This window comes from Salvelinus namaycush, chromosome 6 (genome assembly GCF_016432855.1).
Source record: "Salvelinus namaycush isolate Seneca chromosome 6, SaNama_1.0, whole genome shotgun sequence".
Taxonomy (NCBI): Eukaryota; Metazoa; Chordata; class Actinopteri; order Salmoniformes; family Salmonidae; genus Salvelinus; species Salvelinus namaycush.
Genome location: NC_052312.1, coordinates 36,111,740 through 36,136,995, shown reverse-complemented (window position 1 = coordinate 36,136,995; position 25,256 = coordinate 36,111,740). Strand labels below are relative to the sequence as shown.

Below are 25,256 nucleotides of genomic sequence, written 5' to 3'. Positions count from 1 at the left end.
CATCTCCACTGATAACTTTTCCAACCCGCTCAGAGCTTTTGAAATGCTCCCATCCGGACTGGTTAGGGATAAACGTACAACACTGTTTTCCACACATTGTACAAACACCTCCCTGGTTGGCCAGAATCATGTCTAGTGCTAGCCTATTTTGTCTAGCGGTTCGAGAGGTGGCATCCAATTGTTCAGCCATCCCCTTAAGTGCGGTGTGAGTTGATCCAGGCAGTTTGCTTAGCATCAACAATAGCTGGGCCAATAATGGGCAATAAATGCCACAGGCCATCATTCCTGTTTAATGTCTGGAATTCGTGGGGGACCCCTATTGGGACCCCAAAAGGTTGGTGTGGATGTTATCTGTACCCTCGAACCAAGGAGCGTCACGTTTCTGCCGTCTCCTGGGTTGGTCCCGAGCCTCTGTGTCATGTGCAGCTCCCAGGAGTTGGTTAGCTGTAACCTTAATAATAGTCAATGGTGTTATCAGACTGGCCAAAGCATATGTGCCCTGCCAGTCTCCTTTCAAAATGGGGGTCAACCGCCTGGCAGGTCCACACATCCACCATACATCAGCAACACCTCTAGTTTGGTTCAGCCCTTCAATGGGCCAGGTGGCATTAATAGTGACATTAGTGATGCAGTCAGTAATAGGGAGCCTCCCATAGTTTATACCTCTACCTGTACCAGTGTTACAGCTGTAATTTCCCCCATATGCCTTAACCCACCATGGTGTCTTCTGGGGAGGGACTTCTGGGAACACAAGACTCAGAGTTTTACACAGGGTTGAATTTGGCTTATTATGATAGAAACTTTCCAATATGCACATCCAACCTTCCCCATTACTTAGGGCAAATGGGTGAGTAGCCAGAACAAGTCTAGCATGTCCACAGATCACACAGTCTTTTCTGTTAAGTGTTTTGGCTGTATACCTCATATAGGCCAACCACATATTCTCCCTTCCCTCATAACCAGTTTCAGTCCCCAATTGGTCACTATCTGAGATGTCATTCACATTTATTACCTGTACCGGATTGGAGAGCTTAGGTGATGGTGTGAGACTTGGTCTTGAAGTGGTGGAGGAGTCCGGCTGAACCTGGCCCTGGCCTGTTGGAACTGGTGGTGGTTTTGGCAGCACTGTGATGGCAACCATCCCCATCGTATCCCAATCAGATAGTTTAGAACGACCAGCAGTCCTGTAAAGCCCCACCCTCTCCCAGAGAACACATCATCAACCAGAGATCAAGCAACACTTTCACTTCTATGAACGTACACAGTGATGAGAGGGCGGGGTCAGGGAATCTTCATTAAGGAGTTGACCCCCGAACTTTATTAGCTACGGTTCTTCTCCTTAACTCTGTGATCATTCGGCAGTGTCAGTGTGTCCTACCCTCTTGCATTGTGTGATATGAACCCAGGTAGAGTGAATCACCTTCTCCTTTAATTCACCTGTAATGCATAAAATCTTGGACATAAAGGTTTGGTTAACAAACAGTTTCTCATTTGTTCTATCTGATTATATCTTTAACTTATGCCTATTTGTTAGCTAGAATTTTTTTTATTTTATTAGTTTATTATCCAATAGGCCCCATCCTATCCTAGACCACAATGTACCCATCCCCCTTCTGATACCTGGCTCTGCCCAGGTAACAACCTTACCTATTCTAAATAATGACTTAGGTAAGATTAGTAAAATATTCTTATGTTCTACATTATCATGTAGGAGCGCCCCTTTCATTTTCCACATGTCCAATTCTCCCTTTTGTCTCCATTCAGTAACTGTTATCTACCCATTCTGTTATCTATGTCCTGGCGCCCCTTCCAAAACTCCCCTCTCTGCTCTCAAACCTTCAAGGTCTCAGCAGTGCGGGGAGGGCTCCTCTGTCTGCCTTTTCCCAATAACATGAACCTCCATAAGTTGACCAATGGTGCCCTCTAGTGACTTTTCATCCTCCACCAATATCCACAATTTTGTATCACCTCAGAAGCCATCAGCCATACCACCACTTCAAAGAAGTGTTATTTATTATATTATACAAAATAAAGAACCCTTTATCTAAAAAAAATACGTATTTATGAAAACTCAGAAAACAAAACTTCAAATATTCCATATGCGAGTGTGTCCCTTTAAGATATTTACACATGAAATTCCCCTCTAACCCAAACGTTTACTACAAACAAAACATCCTTTAATTATGATAATACCCTCAAATCATTCGTTTTAAATTTCCTCGATGTTTCATTTAACTCATTCAGTCTTTCTCCAAATTGTCTCCCCAAAATACTTTATACCCTGCCATTACACTCACACAACTGTGATAAACGTGTACTGTCCCTTTAAAATAAAACACTCCCAGCCAGCCATACCAGTTTGCGGGCCGTTCATTGTTCCCCATAATGAAAACAGATCATGTTTAGAATACGTTTACTTCTTGTTCGAATTCCCTGGTGTTACCTAACCAAAAACCAATAACTTTTAGCCACTTTTGAAAGTGACTCAAAGCTATAATGCACGCATTTTCCCTCTAAATGACACAACCAATTTTCTCTGTGTCACACCCTGGCCTCTGTTATATTGATTTTCTTTATTAGTTTAGTTAGGTCAGGGTGTGACATGGGATGTTTGTGTGTTTTGTTTAGTTTAGGGTGTGTGTATTGTTTAGGGGGTTGTGTATGGGGTTGTGTTCAGTATAGAGGTTTAGGAAAGTCTATGGTTGCCTGGTTTGGTTCTCAATCAGAGACAGCTGTTTATTGTTGTCTCTGATTGGGAGCCATATTTAAGGCAGCCATAGGCTTTAGGTGTTGTGGGTAATTGTCTATGTCTAACGTTAGTAGCTGTGTGTGCACTTTCGTTTGTAGCTTCACGTTCGTGGTTTATTGTTTTGTGTATTAGTTTGTATATTGTTCGTTTCGTCTTCGTCCCTAATAAAAGAAGATGTACTCATATCACTCTGCGTATTGGTCCGATCCATGCTCCTCCTCAGACGAGGAGGAGAACGAACGTGACATAATTACCCACCTAAAAAGGACCAAGCAGCGTGAAAAGCAACAGCAGCGATCGCAGGATTTCTGGACATGGGAGGAAATACTGGACGGTAAAGGTCCATGGGCTCAACCTGGAGAATATCGCCGCCCTCGTGAAGAGCTGGAGGCAGCTAAAGCCGAGAGGCGGCGGTATGAGGAGGCAGCACGGAAGCAGGAGAAGGATCTGGGTTACACTATGTGGGAGGAGATCGACAGGTGGGCGATCGACCCAAGGAGAGTGCCGGAGCCCGCCTGGGATTCTCTGGCACAGTGTGAGGAGGGATACCGGCGAATGGAGGCAGCACGACGACGCGGTAGGAAGCCTGTTAGTCAAGCCCAAAAATGTCTTGGGGGGGGGGGGGGGGGGGGGGGGGGGGGCTAAAGGGTAGTGTGGCGAAGTCAGGTAGGAGACCTGCGCCAACTTCCCGATCTTACCGTGGAGAGCGAGAGTACGGGCAGACACCGTGTTATGCGGTAGAGCGCACGGTGTCTCCTGTACGTGTGCATAGCCCGGTGCGGGTTATTCCACCTCCCCGCACTGGCAGGGCTAGATTGAGTATTGAGCCGGATGTCATGAAGCCGGCCCAACGCATCTGGCCACCAGTGCGTCTCCTCGGGCCGGCATACATGGCACCAGCCTTACGCATGGTGTCCCCGGTTCGCCTACATAGCCCAGTGCGGGTTATTCCACCTCCCCGCACTGGTCGGGCTACGGGGAGCATACAACCAGGTAAGGTTGGGCAGGCTCAGTGCTCAAGGGAGCCAGTACGCCTGCATGGTCCGGTATATCCGGCGCCACCTCCCCGCCCCAGCCCAGTACCACCAGTGCTTCCACCACGCACCAGGCTTCCTGTGCATCTCCAGAGCCCTGTTCCTCCTCCACGCACTAGCCCTGTGGTGCGTGTCTCCAGCCCATTACCACCAGTACCGGCACCACGCACCAAGCCTCCTGTGCGCCTCCAGAGTCCTGTGCGTCCTGTTGCTGCTCCCCGCACTAGCCTGAAGGTGCGTGTCCTTAGCCCGGTACCTCCAGTTCCGGCACCACGCACCAGGCCTACAGTGCGTCTGCCCAGCGGCGCCTGAACTGCCCGTCTGCCCAGCGGCGCCTGAACTGCCCGTCTGCCCAACGCCGCCTGAACTGCCCGTCTGCCCAACGGCGCCTGAACTGCCCGTCTGCCCAACGGCGCCTGAACTGCCCGTCTGCCCAACGGCGCCTGAACTGCCCGTCTGCCCAACGGCGCCTGAACTGCCCGTCTGCCCAACGGCGCCTGAACTGCCCGTCTGCCCAACGGCGCCTGAACTGCCCGTCTGCCCAACGCCGTCTGAACTGTCCGTCTGCCAAGCGCTGCATGAACTGCCCGTCTATACTGAGCCTTCAAAGCCGCCCGTCTGTACTGAGCCTTCAAAGCCACCCGTCTGTCATGAGCCTTCAGAGCCATCTGCCAGACAGGAGCCGCTAGAGCCGTCCGCCAGACAGGAGCCGCTAGAGCCGTCCGCCAGACAGGAGCAGCCAGAGCCTTCCGCCAGACAGGAGCAGCCAGAGCCTTCCGCCAGACAGGAGCAGCCAGAGCCTTCCGCCAGACCGGAGCAGCCAGAGCCTTCCGCCAGACAGGAGCAGCCAGAGCCTTCCGCCAGACAGGAGCAGCCAGAGCCTTCCGCCAGACAGGAGCAGCCAGAGCCTTCCGCCAGACAGGAGCAGCCAGAGGCTTCCGCCAGACAGGAGCAGCCAGAGGCTTCCGCCAGACAGGAGCAGCCAGAGGCTTCCGCCAGACAGGAGCAGCCAGAGGCTTCCGCCAGACAGGAGCAGCCAGAGCCGTCAGTCAGCCAGGATCCGCCAGAGCCATCTGCCAGTCCGGAGCTGCCCCTCAGTCCGGAGCTGCCCCTCAGTCCGGAGCTGCCCCTCTGTCCGGAGCTGCCCCTCAGTCCGGAGCTGCCCCTCAGTCCAGTGGCGCCCTCTGGGATGGTATTCAGTCCGGGACTCGCCGTTCCAGAGGCGCCACCAAAGCGGGTAGTGACTATGGTGGAGGGGGGTCCACGTCCCGCACCCGAGCTGCCGCCATAGGAAGGCCCACCCGGACCCTCCCCTTCTGTGTCAGGTTTTGCGGCCGGAGTCCGCACCTTTGGGGGGGGGGGTACTGTCACACCCTGGCCTCTGTTATATTGATTTTCTTTATTAGTTTAGTTAGGTCAGGGTGTGACATGGGATGTTTGTGTGTTTTGTTTAGTTTAGGGTGTGTGTATTGTTTAGGGGGTTGTGTATGGGGTTGTGTTCAGTATAGAGGTTTAGGAAAGTCTATGGTTGCCTGGTTTGGTTCTCAATCAGAGACAGCTGTTTATTGTTGTCTCTGATTGGGAGCCATATTTAGGCAGCCATAGGCTTTAGGTGTTGTGGGTAATTGTCTATGTCTAACGTTAGTAGCTGTGTGTGCACTTTCGTTTGTAGCTTCACGTTCGTGGTTTATTGTTTTGTGTATTAGTTTGTATATTGTTCGTTTCGTCTTCGTCCCTAATAAAAGAAGATGTACTCATATCACTCTGCGTATTGGTCCGATCCATGCTCCTCCTCAGACGAGGAGGAGAACGAACGTGACACTCTGTCATAATTTGAGGAACGTTATTGTTATTTATGACTCAGCAAGTCAACCTGCCTCTTGTCAAAGATATATCCCCTATTCAGATTGAGTTCTGCTTTAAATTCTATCGAAAAAGTAAAACCAACCGAACTTCCCAACTTTCTATACCCCAAAATTTAAACGTACCATGTTCTTTGCTAAATTTATATCGTATGTCAATCGATTCATAAAAAATTTAACATCAGTGTTTTTAATACCTTCTCTATCTCCTGCCCTGCCATCATCTGGTGATTTTATTCGGAAAATGTTAAACAAAAATAAAAATAAAATTAAGAATAAAAATAAAATGTACTCCCTAGTTTTATTTTAAAGATATGGTATGTTAATACAATCGCTAGTTCATATGAAAACCTGGCCCTATTCTGTCCCTACGTTTTATAGATGCACCAATCAACTTCCCCAAAAATATGTTCACCCCAACCAACGCCCAATGTGTTCTTACAAAGCTTATGTTAAACAAATGTATCTCCGTGTAGACTGTGTCCCTTAACACAAATAGCAATAATGTACCACACTCATACAGTGAACTTGTCTAATATCCAATATCCCATGTTTCAATCAGTAAACTTGTCTTATTTCCAAAATACTGCCGTTAGACGATTTGCGCTAACCACCCAACTTGTCTTATATCCAATACTTTGCCGTTTACTTGTACCAGGAACTTGTCTTATTTCCAGTATATTGCCGTTCAGTTTAAGGGCTGAACTTGTCTTATATCCAATATCCTGCCGTTCCTGGCGGTTATATTGCCGTTCACTTTTCACCCACACGGTAAACTTGTCTTATATCCAGTATACCATAATCAAAATCCGTGAACTTGTCTTATATCCAGTATATTGCCGTTCAGTTTAATTCTGAACTTGTCTTATTTCCAATATCCTGCCGCTCACGGTGGTTATACTGCCGTTTACCCACACACACACTTGTAGATTCAATAGTCTACTTTGGTACATTTCAGTCGACTCTACACGGACATTTATCCTCATTCATTCATGCAGGCTTTTAATTCACAACTATCATCCAATATCATTCATCCTTACATTGATTTTTTCAAACCACGTTGATCAACTTGAAATTGCATTTCCCATCAATTATATTCACAATAATCTTTGTCATAATAACTTTACTCTATTCTATTAAAATTTGGTAACTTACATCAGACAGGGGATCTCACAAAATGAATTTGGATAACGCCAATGTGCAAAATTTCAGTTATTACAATAGGTATCTGCTTACCTTTTTTAGTAGACCGGTCTTTTTGTGAGAAAACACCGTCCGATGACAGCAATGGCCAATTGGGTGGCGCGTCAATGTCCAGCGAAGTCCTGTCCCAGATCGTCGGGGTCACCAATTGTTAGGGTTGCGTCAATTCAATCTGGTATAAGGACAAGTATGACAATGAGTCACTAATTGTATGCTATGTACTTTTTATTAACTAAGTAATAAATGGCAAATGCAACTTCCGTATATACGGGCTCACTGTAACACCACGCAGGGCATGCAGAGAACTAACTTGTTCCTGACAAAGATATTATAATATACTCTGACAGAGATAGTTCCCGCTTCCGAGTCGGCCTGTCAGAGTAGAGACTGGGCGTGGTTTAGACTCACCCAGCCTATCGCCGGCGCTCAGGCTAGTCCTAGCCTCTTTGCGCTCTTTGGTGTCCCGGCGCTGTTGCTGTGTAGATTACGCTCCCTCACCCCAGAGACTGAGGTCAGACAGCTCTGCAACATTGTCTGAGCTATTTGCACCTGTATACAAAAGCACACTGTTCTCGCTCAAGGCTAACCACAGCTTCCCAGCACACTTATCTGGGGCTAACTGTTACTTCCAGCACACACACACAGACACCCAGGCGCCCAGGCCAACAGTTGCTAATATTCAATCACATTGAGTATTCAATCACAATCACATATAGTATTGGGTTGTAGTGCATAATTCAGAACCTCACACTACTGTATATAGCCTCACTACTGTATATAGCCTCGCTACTGTTTTTCACTGTCTTTTTACTGTTGTTTTTATTTCTTTACTTACCTATTGTTCACCTAATACATTTTTTGCACTATTGGCTAGAGCCTGTAAGTAAGCATTTCACTGTAAGGTCTACTACACCTGTTGTATTCGGCGCACGTGACAAATAAACTTTGACTTGACATTAGCATCAACAGCACTCTGTAGGGTAGCACCATGGTGTAGCCGGAGGACAGCTAGCTTCCGTCTGGGTACATTGACTTCAATACACAACCTAGGAGGCTCATGGTTCTCACCCCTTTCCATAGACTTACACAGTAATTATGACAACTTCCGGAGCACGTCCTCCAGCTTATCAAAGCTTTTGCAGCATGAACTGACATGTTGTCCACCCAATCAAAGAATCTTAGAATTAATATAGTACTGAAAGCATAAGATACAGCTAGCTAGCACTGCAGTGTATACAATGAGGTGAGTAGTTGACTGAAACAGAGAGAAAGACAGTAGTTGAACAGTTTTGAACAAATTAATTTCTTCCAAAATGAAGGAGAAGCAAGAGATTTCGTCATTTATTTTCGCTTTCAGTTTCACTTACTTAGCTAGCAAATGCAGCTAGATAGTTTAGCCTACCAAAACACCCTGCTCAAACAGAGGGACACTATGTTAGCTAGCTGGCTATGACTTTCCAATACAGCACTGGCACTCTTCCAAGTCAAGGTAAGCTTTTGGTTTTCACTAATTTATTGCCACGAGGCCCGTCGGTGTAACTGCTTACTGACTGTACACTGTAACGTTACTGCATAATTGTAGCGGGTTTACTAAGGCATTCGTTGTATTAGCTATGCTGACTATGATGTTACTTTAGCTAATATGGTGACAATGATGTAGGCTGTGTGCAGCGTTTATGGTTTGGCATGGAAAAGTTTTTTTGCCTGGTCACATACAGCTGTTTGAAGTCCACAAATGAAGGAAAGAGAAGGAATACGTGGCTGTTATGAGAGTGTACTCTGTTTACGCATGATCAGGGGTGTATTCTTTCCGCCGATTCTGTTGAAAAACATTTCTGAAACGGACGCAAACGGAATAAAACGAGGATAAACATTCCTGAATTTGTCCAATAGAAACTCAGCTAGATGTAGGCAAGAGTGTACAATGCTGTATTGGATGTCACTGTCTGTCACCTCAAATGTGTCTATTGGCCTGTGTGAACCATATTTGCCAGCAGCATACCACCCTGCATAACACTGCTGGCTTGCTTTTGAAGCTAAGCAGGGTTGGTCCTGGTCAGTCCCTGGATGGGAGACCAGATGCTGCTGGAAGTGGTGTTGGAGGGCCAGTAGGAGGCACTCTTTCCTCTGGTCTAAACAAAGATCCCAATGCCCCAGGGCAGTGATTGGGGACACTGCTCTGTGTAGGGTGCTGTCTTTCGGATGGGACGTTAAACGGGTGTCCTGACTCTCTGAGGTCATTAAAGATCCCATGGCACTTGTCGTAAGAGTAGGGGTGTTAACCCCGGTGTCCTGGCTAAATTCCCAATCTGGCCCTCAACCATCACGGTCACCTAATAATCCCCAGTTTACAATTGGCTCATTCATCCCCCTCCTCTCCCCTGTAACTATTCCCCAGGTCGTTGCTGCAAATGAGAACGTGTTCTCAGTCAACTTACCTGGTAAAATAACGGATAAATAAAAAAAATTGTAAACTTTAATTCATAGGCTAAGTTGTAGCAACCTCATGATGGGTATAGGGAAAATTTGAGTATCATGTAGTTGCCTAAACCTATCGCTGTTACATTGAACTGGGTGAATGGAATATGAATGAGAGTCATCCAATATGCTGTAATAGAAATAAGGCCAGGTTCATGAAAAAATAATCGTCCTCCTTCATCTTAAATGGGACTGACCGCCACTGGTGAGAATTGTCTCTACAGTGCCTTCGGAAAGTATTCACATCCCCTTTTCCAAATTTTGTTGTGTTACAGCCCGAACAAAACATTTATGAAATGTAGATTTTGTTGTCGCTGGCCTACAAACAATACCCCATAATGTCAAAGTGGAATAATGTTTTTAGACATTTTTACAAATGAATAAAAAATGTAAAGCTGAAATGTCTTGAGTCTATAAGTATTCAACCCCTTTGTTATGTTGCCGGAGAGGAAGGAAACCGCTCAGGGATTTCACCATGAGGCCAATGGTGACTTTAAAACATTTACGAAGTTTAATGGCTGTGATAGAAGAAAACTGAGGATGGATCAACAACATTGTAGTTACTCCACAATATTAACCTAAATGACAGAGGGAAAAGAAGGAAGCCTGTACAGAATAAAAATATTCCCAAACATGCATCCTGTTTGCAATAAGGCACTAAAGTAAAACTGCCAATAATATTGGCAAAGAAATTAACTTTATGTCCTGAATACAAAGCGTTATGTTTCGGGCAAATCCAACACAACACATCACTGATTACCACTCTTCATATTTTCAAGCATGGTGGTGGCTGCATCATGTTATTGGCGTACTTGCCATCTGCAAGGACAAGGGAGTAATTTTTTTAAAGAAAACTGAATAAAGCTAAAAGACTAAAAGAGATCCAAATCAAATCAAATCAAGCTAAGCACAGGCAAAACCCAAGAGGAACACCTGGTTCCGTCAGCTTTCCAATAGACACTGGAGAAGCTTACCAAGATGACGTTGAATGTTCTTAAGTGCCCTAGTATAGTGTTGACTTAAATCGGCTTGAAAATCTATGGCAAGACTTAAAAATGACTGTCTAGCAATGATGAACAACCAACTTGACAGAGCTTGAATAATTTTCAAAAGAGGGATGTGCAAATATTGTGTTATCCAAGTATGCAAAACTCTTATTTGAGATTTAGGGACAATTTAGGCTTAATCCAAAAATGTGGTCGGAGGCGCAGTATGGCTTGTGTGACGCAATTGCGGAGCCTGGCGGAGGCAAAATCGATACTGAGGGCTCCGTATAGCTCCGCATTGACATGATTGGTTGACAGTAGGTGAGGGCAGGATGTCCTGTATAAACACAAACTCACTTCCTTGACAGCTCGGAGCTGCTCGGCGAAGCGCAAGTATGAATGCCCTGATTCTGCAGAGGCCATATCACCATAAATTCTGCACGGCCAATGCAGATTGAACACGCAGCGTCTTTCACCCAGAAAGACTCACAGCTTTCATCCTTGGCAAAGGTCATTCTAACATGTATTGACTCAAAGGGTTAATAAATACATATGTAATGTTTTATTTTTCATATTTTTACACATTTTAATCCTACTTTGTAACACAACAGAATTTGGAAAAAGTCCAAGGGTGTGTATACTTTCAGAAGGCACTGTATATGAAGGTCTTGAGAAGTAACATCACTTGTCCAACTTGTTCAAGAAATGATTTGCTCATCTGATGGATAAAGGAATGATGCTAACATGGACTAATGCATGCTTCTTGATAACATAAAACATGCTTATTTAGATTTCATACCGTCTTCAGGGAATGCTGTCCGTTTAATGTAACTTGGGTATTAACTGATCACTTTGTAGAATTCGTTTTTGAAACGTCTTTGTCAATTCATAAATGCTAATGCGATAATAATCAAGGCTCAATATCATATTATTCATAATAATCAAATATTTATTTCAACAAGTTGACTTATTCAGTACAGTACAATAAAATCTATTTACAGTGAACTCCCAGTTCAGTCACATGGCAGAGTAGAGGGGTGGACAGTCCCCCTTGGAAATCTGTCCCCAACTTTCAGTCTTGAAATAAGTTTTACAGGCATTATATACCCTTCACAAACACCAAACTTTGGAACCTCTCTAAAAGGATGACAAAAAAATATTTGGGCCACATTTATCAATGTCCAAAAGGAAACCACTCCATCACATTCTTTAGTTATAGCATTAGAGTCCACAAAAGTGTGCCATAAAAACATATAATTTATTATATCCTTTGATTTAAATGACAGAGAGAAAGAACTCTGAATATTTCCCTTCAGGAGGTAATTTCATACCATTTTTGACACAGTCATTCTGCTGAGGACAGTGGTAGGTTGCCCAGGTTTCTGAAAGGATCCTCACAATAGCACCCATGGAAATTAAATTACAATTCATTTGTGCATGTAATAACACATTAAAGGTTTGCGTAATACCGATCTCGGTTCTCAAAATCTCTGTAGGCAAAATTGGCATCCTTCTTGTCATGTGGGATGCGGCCAAAGGGGGCGTGGTCATTGAAGCAGGTATCGAATACCTCGTCCACCACTTTCTCTGCCTCCTCTCGGCTCACCTTCCTAACAGCAAGGATGGAGCGCAAGGCTCGTCCCCGAACACATTCCTGATAGGTAGTAGTGGATGGGTTAGGTAGGGAGTTTTTCATGTGAATGTTGGCCATCATAAACACTTCTTGTTAATCGCTAAGCACTGAAAAAGGCAGTGCTATACTTGCCATTACATTCAACTACAGTTTCAACTAAACCAGTTGTCAATTCAGACATACCAATTCACACGATGGGAAAAATCATGTTATGCTATACCATGAAGGATACTCGTTGACTGAAATACATACAAGTAAGAATGTAATTTTGTTTGCAGTGAATTCACATTATCTCCAGATATTACCTGATGGTGCTTCTTGAGGCCAAAGTTGAACCTGGATACTTCATTGTGGAAGGAGCAATCCCCACTGAGATTGGCTGCTCGAATCTGAAAAATAAGAGCCAAAACAATTAACATAACTTCCTTTAAAACACAATTAAAACTGAGCACAAACACAATGCCCATAACATGCATGTTTATCTCTTGCTCACCTCTGAGCAGGCCAAGTGCTTGAAGTTGTTAAACCAATCCACATGCGCCCGGCAGTGGTCAAACGCATGGATGAGCTCATGTGTAACCACTCGGTTCATGTGGGACTGCTGGTGAATATTATTCTGACACAAAACAATCTAGAATTGGGAGTGGGGGGAAAAAAATGGTATCTTACAGATGAGATACAAAGTACACAGTGTAGCATGTGAACCTGTACACAAAGGTAACGGTTCTAGCTTTCTTACCTGTGATGATGTTGCATCAAAACCACCACTGACAGTCCCATCACAGTCTTCACAGGAGAAATGTCTATCTTTGTACACTGCACTGAAGAGACAGGATAATACTTTACAAAGGGGTGGCATAATGATGTTAAATGTACATTAGCATGAAAAAAAAAAAAAAACATTATAACGGCATGAAATAGCTATTACATCATGTCAAACTCATTCCACGGAGGGCCGAGTGTCTGCGGGTTTCCGCTCAACCCCTGTACTTGACTGATGAATTAACGTCAGTAATTAGTAAGGAACTCCCCTCACCTGATTGTTGAGATTTTAATCGAAAGGAAGAAAAAAAACACAGACACTCGGCCCACCATAAAATGAGTTTGACACCCCTGTATTACATAGTGAGTACACTAAATATTAGGAACACCTGCTCTTTCCATTACAAACTGACCAAGTGAAAGCTATGATCCTTTTTTGATGTCACTTGTTAAATCCACATCAGTGTAGATCAGTGGTATTCAAAGCTATGGGATGAAAGTGCAGGGGCATGTATCATCTCACCCTGCAAGGTGTCTGTTAGGAGAGGCATGGGAATGGGGAGGAAACTGGAGTGAGAAGAGGTAGGCCAAGCTATGTGACCCAAGTGCAGGAATGGGGGGTGGAGTCGGGAATGGGAGGTCTGGAAGTGGGGGTCCCTGTCTGCTGGCCGTGTGTTCCTCGGTGGCTGTTGCCATTGCCTGATGTTGACATGACCATTCTTGATGTAATAAGGGATAAGGACTGTAGAGAGCCTTCTCTGGTGGTTAAGGCCCATCTGCCGTTGGCCTGAGGTCCCTACTTGCACATCTTCACAGATGGATCCAGGCAGTGGGAGAGCAGTGTTTGGGATACATGTTCCCCGGTTTCGGATACATCAGGGGAGGCGGCTGTCTGATGGAGTTTGTCTTCTCTGCTGAAATGCTAGCACTAGTGTAGGCATTGGGATGGGTGGAAGAAGTGGGGCCTAAACTGTAATTTTGTGTTCAGATTCTGCAGCTAGCCTGGTTGCACTGAGAGAAGGGAAGTCAAACGCACGCCCAGACCTGATAATAGAGCAGATTTTTATTTTCTTCTGTGGGTCCCAACTCATGTTGGGGTAGGGGGAAATGAAGCAACCGATATGGTGGCAAAGGCCGCTTTGAGGAGGGAGGAGGTAGATGTGGTGGTCCCATTAGGGGGGATGGAGTGTAGGAGCATCATAGCAGAGGGGTTGACCCAGGAGTGGCAACGTGAGTGGGAGAGGAGCGGGGTAGGCAGTTTTTCTCTATCCAGAATTCTGTGAGGAAAGGCAGTAGGTATCTGGGGAGGAAAACGAGGCATAGGGTTCTGAGGCTGAGGTTGGGGCATTGTGGATTGGGAAGTGGGTTATTGTTAGTGGAGAAACACCCAGATGGCAAGTGTGAGGAATGTGGGGAGGTAGAGACTGTACTACTGTGAAGCATGTTCTGTTATAGCAGACAGTATGTTGAGGATAGGGTGATATTTTTCTGTGAGCTGACTGAGTTGGGTGTAACCACATTTTAGCTTGTAACTATTTTGGGCTCAAATGACAGGCAGAGCAAAATAGCTGTTGTGGTTTCTTTATTCCACCGGCTTACACCTAGGCTATTTAGATAATTGTGTATTTCACACTCCAGCCTGAGAAAGGCAGCAATATGCATTACAGTGTCTAGTCTGCCAAAACTGATAGGAGGAAGAAGAATTATGACAGCTGACAGCTGTGTTGAGTTGTGATTGATGATGATTGTGGCTGGCTGACACTTACCATCCTGAGCTTTTCATGGCTCCAAGGAGAAGCTTTGCATATGGACCTGAAAGGGAGATAGAATGAGATTAGGCCTAATCGGTCCTGCATCATGACAGCAATCAGGTCATTCAACAGTTAACGTTAGCGTATAGCTAACTAGCTTACTCATGACAGTCTCTTTACTGTTCAACGATAGCTAGCTAAGCTTGCTAGAAACATGGCTATGACGTATATGACAAATGTAAACACGGCATCAATGGTTACACGGCCATCTAGATAACTATTGCCATGCGATATATTTTGGAGGATGACAGACGTATCAGCTTACTAGCCTGTTAGCTTACTTGTTTCCATTGCGAATTGTAGCATGACCTGACATTTGTGATTGAAAGTGAACAAGCTTTCTGCTATCGATCCCTTTTGAAACTTTCCGGAATTCCTCTCCGGGAATAGGTTATATCCATAGTCCTCTTCTTGCTGTTTATTTTGATCCATTGCATGGAAAGTGTTTCTACAATAGCCACTTTTGCTTCTAGTAACAAGCACAGCCTAGCTACGAGAGGTCATTCTTTGTTTTTCAAATCACGTGGTAAACCAGGCCGAGGTCAAATTAGTTTCATACTGGATATTCAGTGGATATTCGTATTTCAATCTTCAATAGCTCTTACACAGTGTGCCATGACTATGATAATGATATACTGTATTTTATGATAATGATATACTGTATTTAAAAAAAATCATATACATATATATATATATATATGGAGAAAAACCCACACCTTTTTTTCAATCCACCCATGCTGATTCAGAATATACCATTTTCATAGTCACGGCATGCTTGGATCAATAGCTATTGACAAGAGAAAACAGAATATCCAGTATAAAACTAATTTTACCCTGTAAGCCAAAGGTGAACGATTCAATGAATGTCTGCAACAACATTGCTGCTAGCTAGTTAACAGAAAATAAATTAGCATTTTCTAATATAATTACAAACAAGGTTTATTGAAACACATTACAACATGCATTGGCAAGTGACATTGACTGTGTGCACGTTCGGTATGGAAGGAAACGCAAAGGTTGTTGGGAGATGTTGTCAAAGGGAGAGTCGGATGAAGCGAGACTGTCGATGGTGTTTGGAAGAGCGCGCTTATTTCAAATGGAAAAACGTCGCGGTAGCTTTTGATAAAGAAGAACATCAAGATGAAGCAGCTGCTTTATAAGATGAGCGCTACTTCCCGAGGAGTTCGTGCTGATTGTATGGAGTGACCGTCGGTGAAATGACTTGCTTTGCGAAGGCAAAAACAATATTGTAATTAACAGGTCTCGAACCCTCGAATTTTTTCAGTAAGATTAGATTTTTTGCATATATAGCAATGGTTATCAACTGTACTGCAGGGATGGAATGTAAATCACAGAAAATTGAGGTTGTGGTGGCAGCTGCAGAGAGGTATTCGGGTGTGCGAGACATCAGAATAGTTACAGGGTGTGTTAAGTGGTGGTGTCGAATCCTTTCAGGTTGTTGGCCTGAGGAAGGACTACATATATTTAATTAGTGTGTTTTTTTTGTTTTTTTTAGTGTAGTGTTTTTTATTTTTTTATTAATTTAAAGCAAAGTATAAGGGACTACTCCATTCTAGTAGGTGGCAGTAATGCAACATTTATTGGATGCCAACCGCCGTTAAACCTCGACGAAGAAGTAGAAGACACGCTGTCATGGCGCCGAACACAAACAGAAAACGACAGAATGGTGATAGTTTGTAGCTAATATTAAATGCTAGTAAGCCACGTTTAAACTTAAACGGATAAATTACGAACAATTTGGGACGCAAGGGACAGGTACTCAAATATTATAATGTAATCAGCTCTTATTGGCAGGTCGAAACTCGTTAAACGCGTTTCGTTAGTTTAGGCAGCTAACGTTAGCTAGTTACCATCTATAAATGGCTGCTTTTGCGAAATAGTCGTGACTAGCTAACTAGCACATTTCTCAACTGTAGCTAGCTACTTGGTGTTATAGTAGTTAGTCGACAGTGTAGTTAGTCAACAGTAGCGTAACGTTACTAGCGCCACCGTTTTTGAGTAACGTCAAAGAACTGACTGTTGGCTAACTATGTTAGTGTTTCTGTTGAATATCTGTCCCCGATGACTAGATAGTTAGGATCACTTTCATTTAAGATGTTAAATAGCTATCTCCTGTTTTGTCAACCTAGTATATTCAATGTATTTGACAGGTAGGCATGTCTGAAAACAAAGCCATTGAACTCCAACTGCAAATGCGACAAAATGCAGAGGACCTGCATAACTTCATGAAAGATCTTGACAGCTGGGAAACTGACATAAAGAAGAAGGATGAGCAACTAAGAAGTGGGAGCGTTGGCGAGTCTCAAGTATGTAACACTTGAAAATGTGTATGTTTTATGTTTAGCTATAGAGTTGAGATTGTGCTATGTTAGAAAGATCCTGACCCATGTATTCCTGCCTTAGAAAAGCCTCCCACCAGTGCGAAACAAGGACTACAAAAAGAAGAGGGAGAAAAAGAAGGCATCAGACAACAATGCAAAGACTGAACCAAAACAAGCACCCAGGATAAAGTCTTATGACTATCAGTCATGGGACAAATTTGATGTGGTAATGGATTAGGTGGATCTTGCCTGTTTCTCGTTTGATTTCAATAGTGAGTTTAAACTAAGTCTCTGGTTTTAAGCTGAATGGCAGCAGTGCACCCTGTTAAACAGTATGTACTGCTTGCTGTTACACTAAACATTTTTGGGATGTTTTTGTCTTCTGGTAGGACAAGGTTTTGGAGTCCATGGATAAAGAGGACAGTGCTGCTGAGTCCAATGACTCTGAATCTGAGGATTCTGGGGTTCCTGCTACTGACCAAGACAAAGCTCTTGCTGAGAAGGAGAAGGTATGGCTTCACACTTATAGTATTGAAGTCAGACTCAGCAACACCAAACCTGACAGACATGCAGAAATATGAATTCTCACGTAAATGTTGTCATTTTAAAATTTTACTTATTATTATTATGATGGTGACACAATGACCACCATTGAAGGGCATTTGTCTGCAGTATGCTGTGATTTCGATCGTAGACAATTACCCATACAATATACCACCATCGGGGCCTCGTTAGCAACTATCACCAGTCATTGGTGGTGGTAGTAGTCAACAATACTCTGTCAGTAGTCACCTGTAGTCAGTAGATGTTACTACTTTATTGTATGTATAGATTGCAAAATCTTATATTTGCTGTACTAAATTTGACATTTGTTTTTCAGGGTAATCAGCTGTTTAAAGAAGGGAAGTATGATGATGCCATTGAGTGTTACACCAGAGGCATGGGTGCAGACCCTTATAACCCCATTCTGCCTACAAACCGAGCTGCCTGCTTCTTCAGACTCAAAAAGTAAGCAACGTGTAAGGAAATAAGCAACATATGTAACATTTTAAATGACAACATTAACGTGAGAACCTATGTCTGTGTCAGGTTTGCTGTTGCCGAGTCTGACTGCAACTTGTCCATCGCTTTGGACAGTAACTACTTCAAAGCATTTGCACGAAGAGGCGCGGCTCGATTCGCCCAGCAAAATTATGAATCTGCCCTAGAAGGTGAGGAGTAATAGTAACACAACAAAACATGTTTTCAAATGGGTAGAATGCCGGCAGAGGATGTATAGTTTTTATATGCTGTATTATCTTAGAATAATTGGTCACATAAAACAATTTCTGCTTCCTTCCTCTACATAACTAGATTATGTAATGGTGCTCAAGCTGGATCCTGGGAACCTGGAAGCACAGAATGAAGTGATGAAATGCAAAGAGGTGAGACATTATCTGGTGTTGGATCTATTACTGTACCTCTGTATCCCCCTCCCTGATCCACTCTAACCTCTCCTCTATCGGTAGGTCATTGCTAAACTGGGTGGAAAGGCAGAAAGCCCAGAGGCTGCAGTGGTGATGCCACCTGTGGTGGACGTCAAGCAACAGCAGCTCATGGAGGAACAGCAGAGGAGACAGGAGGCGGTGGTGCAGAAAGACAGGGTAGAGCCACCAGCTACACTTATCTTTCGATGTTAGAGTAGGCCCCCCTACATATTGGGTACCAGTTTCCCAGTGACTCTGAGACACTGCAGCGCTGAAGACATACCACAGGTGTACTACAGCATGCTATTTGCCTGTGTTTAAGTGCATTGCTTTCTAAATCGTTACCACGGCACTACACCTTGACTCTCTTTCAGGGAAACGCATACTTCAAAGAGGGGAAGTATGAGGCTGCAGTAGAGTACTACACCAAGGGCATGGAAGCGGACAGCACCAATGTCCTCCTTCCTGCCAACCGGGCCATGGCTTACTTAAAGCTGCAGAGGTAAGCAGCAGGGAAGGCAGGATAAGCGAGTATTGGATAAATATAAATTCTGTCAAAGCTGTGCAATGATTAAGCTTGATTCTCTCCCTAGATATAAAGAGGCTGAGGAGGACTGCAGTAAAGCCATAGCCCTGGATGGCACCTACTCAAAGGCCTTTGCCCGCAGAGGTACAGCTAGGGCTGCTCTGGGACTGCTAAAACAAGCTAAAGAAGGTACAGTAGACAGGCATCAAAGAGGCTATATCTTATTAGTAGGTCACATGTCATTAGCAACCATTTTGTATAGGCTAGGCATGTTTCTATGTAACTACCTTGAGCAGGTTGAAGTCTTTATGTGAATGATAGCAGTAGTCATGGAACTGTTTATTATGTCATGTTTTTTTTTAGATTTTGAGGAGGTCCTGAAGCTAGAACCAGGAAACAAGCAGGCATTTCATGAGATGAAGAAGATTGCAATTGTACGTATGTGGTTCCATGCTCACTAAGGTTTTTGTGTTAATGTTCTTACACCTGTTGTCTTTGTTGACAAGTCCTTGACATAGCATCTCTCTGCTCTTGTGTAGGACATGGGCACCAGTGGTCTGCTGGCAACAGAGGAGCATGCACAGCGGAGAACAGTACTGCCAGTTAACAAACCACCTCACCTGCAGTCAACCGTGAGTCTCTCAGATAAAACAGGAAAAATATTCTCGGTAGGCTGTTTCTGAACTTTGCTTGAAAGATTCACACAACAATGTTCCTATTGGATTTCTTTGTATCTCAGAAACCATTGAGGAGAGTGGACATTGAGGAGGTTGGTGGAAAGATCCTTGTCCAGAAGGAGCCCTCGGCTGTGTTCACTTCAACCACAGCCCCCTGTGTTAGGCCCCAGAAGACCACCTCCATCGCAGACACTGTGAGAGAGGGTCAGGGTGAGGCCTCACCTCCCTCTACCTCCCCCAGCGCTAAGATCCTGAAGATTGAAGAAATATCAAACATCCCCTCACATTCCCCTGTCAAGTAAGAGATCTTGTTTAATTGCTTAATCTCAAGCCGAACGGCTTGAGGATTTTGTTGATTCATGTTTTGAATAGAACTTTTGTCAACAGTTAGGCTGTTTTCTTATTTCAGAGGGCCCGAGGGGGGTGCTGTGAGAGCACAGACACAGAAGCACAGGGAGGCAACTGTCAGTGAACCAACAGAACCGCCTGCTACACCCTCAACTGAGGTCGTACCTCCTGCCCCCACCAACAGCTTCCAGCTAGAGGCAGACCTAAGGAAGATTGGAAATGGCCCTGAAGTTATCTACAAGTATTTGAAGGTGGGTATGGAATTAAAATATGATGAAAAATGTAATATTACACATCCAAAAGAATAAAGACATTTCAAATGTCATATGTGAAAATAAAGTACAAAGGGGAAAATAATCAATATGGGTTGTGTTACTGTCCTTTGTTTTATGTAACCTTTTATTTATAGCCTATACAAAATGGTTGCTAATGACATGTGACCTACTAATAAGATATAGCCTATATTGGATGCCTGTCTTATTGTGATCATCTATTCTTCAACATAGACCTTATCTCTTGTTTGGGGTTCTATTTGTACACAAACAAATCACTATACAATGAGATTTGTCTTTTCTGCTGAGAAAAACATGTAGATGCCACCAAGGACTGATGTTTATTTGTTGTGTGTCTGTGTTCTGTTTTAGCAAATCCAGCCTCAGGCTTACGCAAAGATCTTCCAGAGCTCTCTTGAGCCAGACATGCTCAATCAGATTCTGAGGACGTTACAAAGCTTCTACATCAAGTAAGTACTGTCAAAATACCATGCTATTACAACTGTTATGGCTCATACAAGAAATGTGACTGTTTATCACATTGTCCTTATCAAATGAAGGAATGAAGAGCCACCTGTCATACTGGAGATCCTCAGGAATCTGGCCGGTGTGAGGCGGTTCGACATGGCTGTCATGTTCATGTCCAACCCTGAGAAGAAAGGTACCGATTTGGTTGTTGATCTGGCACAATTTGTGATACATTATTTAACCCCAATGCAAAATGATTAGCAGATATTGATAACTGCGAACTTTAAAAACGTTTTTTTATAGTTCTACAAGAATTGTTTGACTTTCTTCGTCAAGCTGGACTTGAGGACGCTTCAGTAGGAGCCCTGCAAAAGAAGTATGGAGTGTGACGTGAGTGCAGAACCCTAAAAATGGACATCACCACGGAGAGAAAAATAGCTTTTTACTTAAGCAAGCAGTCGATTGAAGTAGTTTTTCAATGCTCTAGTGCATGTTGCTAATCCAAACATTGCTGTATGTACGCAACACTGCATCACTTAACTTTGGCTGCCATATTGGAAGGTCTATAACATTTGATGTAATGCTATACTGTTTTTTTTCTATAGCTCAAAACATAAGTTTCATCCTCGTATGAGAACAGTAGTTACTATGCATGGCCAAAACAAGAATGTTCTATCTGACTGCGGCCCAACAGAACCATAGGGTTAATAGTTCAAATATGCATCTGGCGCTCTCAGAAAGCCAATACATTTTTTGTTATTTTCAATTCTTCTGTCCAGGACTGTACATCTCATGTTCAAGATGTTAATTGCAGTGAATGAGTGTGAATACCTAATAAATTGACAATCTTTATTGGTGATCACTGAAAGTGCAGATACGGAGACGATACTTTTCAGCAAATAGAATTTTCACACGTTAACTGTAAAATATAGGTTTTGGTGTCCTACACATGGACTAAGGTTGGCACGAAAGTATAGACAATATGTGGAAAATAAACCAATTACAGGAAGTCTGTCCTACGAACTTCATTAACAAAGCACACATTTTCCAGACAGCAGTACAAGATAATAAAGACACTGTTAGATTGCATTCTTGTCCCACCGCCATTGAATGGAATTCTTCTCTTGACTTTTCTCAACATCCACACCAGTGAGAATCTTTGGGAATAAGGGGAGAAATGTTAATAGCTGGCTGAACTTTGTGGCATGTCAACTACACATGATGTAGGGCTGGCACAATAATTGTTTTAGCGTGTAACTGACAATATTGGAGAATAACCTGTGAACAAAAAAAAATTGTATCATAATTGTCTTAATACCTATATTTTAGCATGGGGGGAATTCAACATTTTTCTCAAGTAATAGTTTACCCAATGGCAGTTTTTCATTTTTACATGAAGTGGGTGAATTTGGTAATCATTTTACAGGCAGAACGGCACGGTCGGGAGAAGCTTCATATCCAAAAGTTCCAAGCAGTCAACTATTACTTAATGAGATGCGGGTTTCACCAAAGTTGTGTTGTATTCATTAGGTTTGTTGTAGCTAATTTGCAAACATGCATTATGATAAATTACAAGCTCAAAACATTTTTCTACTAAAATGACAATTATGGCAGTAACTGGCTGGTTGGATGACAATTGTTACCCAAGATGCTGTCGCCAGTTGATTAGAGTAGTAGAAAGTGTTGTAAGACCAATTAAATTGATGGATCATAGTAGTTTGACCATACCTGTGACACTGAGTGTCTCATTGGCTGTGCCTGTCTTCCCGGTGATAGTGTTGTGTGCCTCGCAGCTGAAAGACTCAGTGGCCACGTGACGGTTGACGGTTATATCAACCACACTGCCGTGCATGGTCCGACCATACACACTCCAGGTGTAGCTGCAAGAGGGAGAGCACTGGGCAATACACTTGAAGCTGGCCTTGACCCCTACCTCTAGGGCACCTGGTCCTGAGATGGTCACGTTAGATGGTCCATCTGAAAGAAAGGTCAACATTAGATCTAAACTCAGCAGAAAAAGAAACGTCCTCTCACTGTCAACTGCATTTATTTTCAGCAAACTTAACGTGTAGATATTTGTATGAACATAAGAATCAACAACTAAGACAAACTGAACATGAACTGACTAACAGAAATGGAATAATGTGTCCCTGAACAAAGGGGGGGTCAAAATCAAAACTAACAGTCAGTATCTGGTGTGGCCACCAGCTGCATTAAGTACTGCAGTGCATCTCCTCCTCGTGGACTGCACCAGATTTGCCAGTTCTTGCTGTGAGATGTTACCCCACTCTTCCACCAAGGCACCTGCAAGTACAGGCCTCGATGTAACGCTCATCCCTTCGACGATAAACGCGAATCCAACCATCACCCCTGGTGAGACAAAACCGCAACTTGTCAGTGAAGAGCACTTTTTGCCAGTTCTGTCTGGTCCAGCGATGGTGGGTTTGTGCCCATAGGCAACGTTGTTGCCGGTGATGTCTGGTGAGGACCTGCCTTACAGGACCTGCCTTGTGCCCATAGGCGGACAGTCTGAGCACCGATGGAGGGATTGTGCGTTCATGGTATAACTCGGGCAGTTGTTGCTATCCTGTACCTGTCCCGCAGATGTGAGGTTCGGATGTACCGATCCTGTGCAGGTGTTGTTACATGTGGTCTGCCACTGCGAGGACGATCAGCTGTCCGTCCTATCTCCCCGTAGCGCTGTCTTAGGCGTCTCACAGTACGGACATTGTAATTTATTCCACTGGCCACATCTGCAGTCCTCATGCCTCCTTGCAGCATGCCTAAGGCACGTTCACACAGATGAGCAGGGACCCTGGGCATCTTTCTTTTGGTGTTTTTCAGTGTCCTACGTTTTTTAGTGTCTTTAGTGTCCTAAGTTTTCATAACTGTGACCTTAATTGCCTACCGTCTGTAAGCTGTTAGTGTCTTAACGACCATTCCACAGGTGCATGTTCATTAATTGTTTATGGTTCATTGAACAAGCATGGGAAACAGTGTTTAAACCCTTTACAATGAAAATCTGTGAAGTTATTTGGATTTTTATGAATTATCTTTGAAAGACGGTCCAGAAAAAGGGACGTTTCTTTTTTTGCTGAGTTTAGAATGGCTCGTTTGTTCTACACTACCTCTTTTCATTCTTCATACAACAGTGACAAGTTTCAAGGTCTGCACAGAAATATTTTTTGACAAATACAATCTAACTGCTGCTCACCAATTAACACAACTGAGGTATTGGCAGTGCTCTTGTCATTGGTCACTGAATTGTAAGCCACACAGCTGAGGGGTCCTCCATCCATGGTGGTCTCAGGTGTGAGGGAGAAGGAGGCGTTCATCTCTGCCAGCCTCCCCTTGTATATCCAGGTGTAGGTACAGGTGGGGTAGCACAGGGCCGAACACTGAAGGGCTGTCTTTGATCCAGGCAGGAGATACAGGACTTTACCTACTGGGCCTTTGCCAAATTGGATGATAACAGCTTGAAGTGGTCCATCTGGAAAATGTCATGAAATATCTTTATGATTAGCTTGTAAACACATATATATATATATATATATATGTGTGTGTGTGTGTGTATATATAAAGATATTTGTGTATATATATATATATATACACACACACACACATAGGAGTGGCAGGTAGCCTTGGGGTTAAAAATGGTTGTGCCCTTGAGCAAAGCACTTAACCCCTAATTTCTCCTGTAAATAGTTACTGGATCTCTTTTATGGTCTTTCTTGAAATACTACTGTATGGTGAGCAAAATGGCTGTATAAATATAATTTATCTCTGCATACTCATACTCACAATTTACATTCAGTTGGTACCCAACCCCTTTGATGGGTGCTCCCCCCTGAGAAACGATGCATTGGTACAGCCCACTATCAGACTGGAGCAGAGGACTAAAAGACATAGTGATGTTGTTGGGGGAGAGACTGACCCTGCTGGACACAGCTATAGGGAGGCCATTTTTTAACCACAAAATGGAGGCTGGATTCTGAGAGCCCACACACTGCAGTGAGAAGGGCTGGTGTGCCAAGGGCTTGTCCTGGGACACCGGCTGTACGGAGATAGGATCTGGAAGACAGGGGAGTGGAAAAGAGGTGAAGAGGACAGAAGTTAAACAGAGAGATACCAAGTTAAATACTTTTGAGTTGGCTTTTACAAAATGGTGGGTTTCACCTTCAAATATCTGATTCTAAATATTGACTTGTGACAATTCTTTTGTCACAAAAACTCTGACTTGCCAGTGACGCTCAGGATCTTGGTGCTAACAGCAGAGGCCCCTGAGGCAACATTCTTGGCCTCACACGTCAGTGCCTCATTGTGCCTGTACTCATCAACAGTAACCACCAGTTTACTGCCAACCATGGGCTTATCGCCCTTATGGAAGATGGGCAACTGGAGCTCGTCCCCATTGAAGATCTTTCCATTGAATGTCCAGGTAAAGTTACAGGAGGGGGTGCAGTCAACAAAGCACACAAAGTTGTAAGTGTCTCCTACTGTCACTGAGCTGGCACCCGTGATCAAAATGGCCCCCGGTCCGCCTGGGAAGAGGTAGAAGTAAACACTTGATTGTGTGTTTAATTGTAAACTCTTAGAACTTTCTAAAAATACAATTTACACAGAATATATGACTAACATA

At 43.7% G+C, this 25,256-nt stretch overlaps 2 protein-coding genes across 6 annotated transcripts; one reads left to right on the top strand and one right to left on the bottom strand.

The window, feature by feature from the left end:
• Window positions 1-8,068: 8,068 nt before the first annotated feature.
• LOC120049932 (RNA polymerase II-associated protein 3-like) lies at window positions 8,069-21,626 on the top strand. 5 transcript variants are annotated; one of them, XM_038996442.1, is made up of 17 exons: window positions 8,069-8,091; window positions 16,690-16,845; window positions 16,943-17,086; window positions 17,250-17,369; window positions 17,741-17,868; window positions 17,950-18,071; window positions 18,214-18,284; window positions 18,369-18,503; window positions 18,701-18,828; window positions 18,920-19,041; window positions 19,216-19,286; window positions 19,392-19,484; window positions 19,592-19,827; window positions 19,939-20,128; window positions 20,522-20,619; window positions 20,710-20,810; window positions 20,921-21,626. In XM_038996442.1, the coding sequence occupies exons 2-17, from the start codon at window positions 16,696-16,698 to the stop codon at window positions 21,004-21,006; spliced, it is 1,995 nt and encodes a 664-aa protein (XP_038852370.1). In that variant the 5' UTR covers window positions 8,069-8,091; window positions 16,690-16,695; the 3' UTR covers window positions 21,007-21,626. The 5 variants fall into 5 exon arrangements, with proteins under 5 accessions (XP_038852370.1, XP_038852369.1, XP_038852368.1 ...); XM_038996441.1 differs by lacking the exon at window positions 8,069-8,091 and adding an exon at window positions 15,602-15,778; XM_038996440.1 differs by lacking the exon at window positions 8,069-8,091 and adding an exon at window positions 16,161-16,294.
• Window positions 11,244-15,029, bottom strand: LOC120049933 (mitochondrial inner membrane protease ATP23 homolog). Its single transcript, XM_038996444.1, has 6 exons — window positions 14,800-15,029; window positions 14,474-14,519; window positions 12,685-12,766; window positions 12,439-12,576; window positions 12,251-12,334; window positions 11,244-11,966 (listed from the first exon to the last, which is right to left on the bottom strand). Exons 1-6 carry the CDS (start codon window positions 14,948-14,950, stop codon window positions 11,763-11,765), a joined length of 705 nt encoding a protein of 234 aa, XP_038852372.1. The 5' UTR covers window positions 14,951-15,029; the 3' UTR covers window positions 11,244-11,762.
• Window positions 21,627-25,256: the final 3,630 nt, after the last annotated feature.

Excerpts from the sequence above, each read along its gene's own strand:
- LOC120049933 (XM_038996444.1), bottom strand. The coding sequence starts at position 14,950 with ATGGATCAAAATAAACAGCAAGAAGAGGACTATGGATATAACCTATTC. Across the intron at positions 14,520-14,799 it reads ACAATTCGCAATGGAAACAA|GTCCATATGCAAAGCTTCTC; the intron begins GTAAGCTAACAG and ends TCTCCCTTTCAG. Across the intron at positions 11,967-12,250 it reads GCCTCAAGAAGCACCATCAG|GAATGTGTTCGGGGACGAGC; the intron begins GTAATATCTGGA and ends ACTACCTATCAG.
- LOC120049932 (XM_038996438.1), top strand. Across the intron at positions 18,285-18,368 it reads AAGTGATGAAATGCAAAGAG|GTCATTGCTAAACTGGGTGG; the intron begins GTGAGACATTAT and ends CTCTATCGGTAG. Across the intron at positions 19,485-19,591 it reads CACCTCACCTGCAGTCAACC|AAACCATTGAGGAGAGTGGA; the intron begins GTGAGTCTCTCA and ends TTTGTATCTCAG.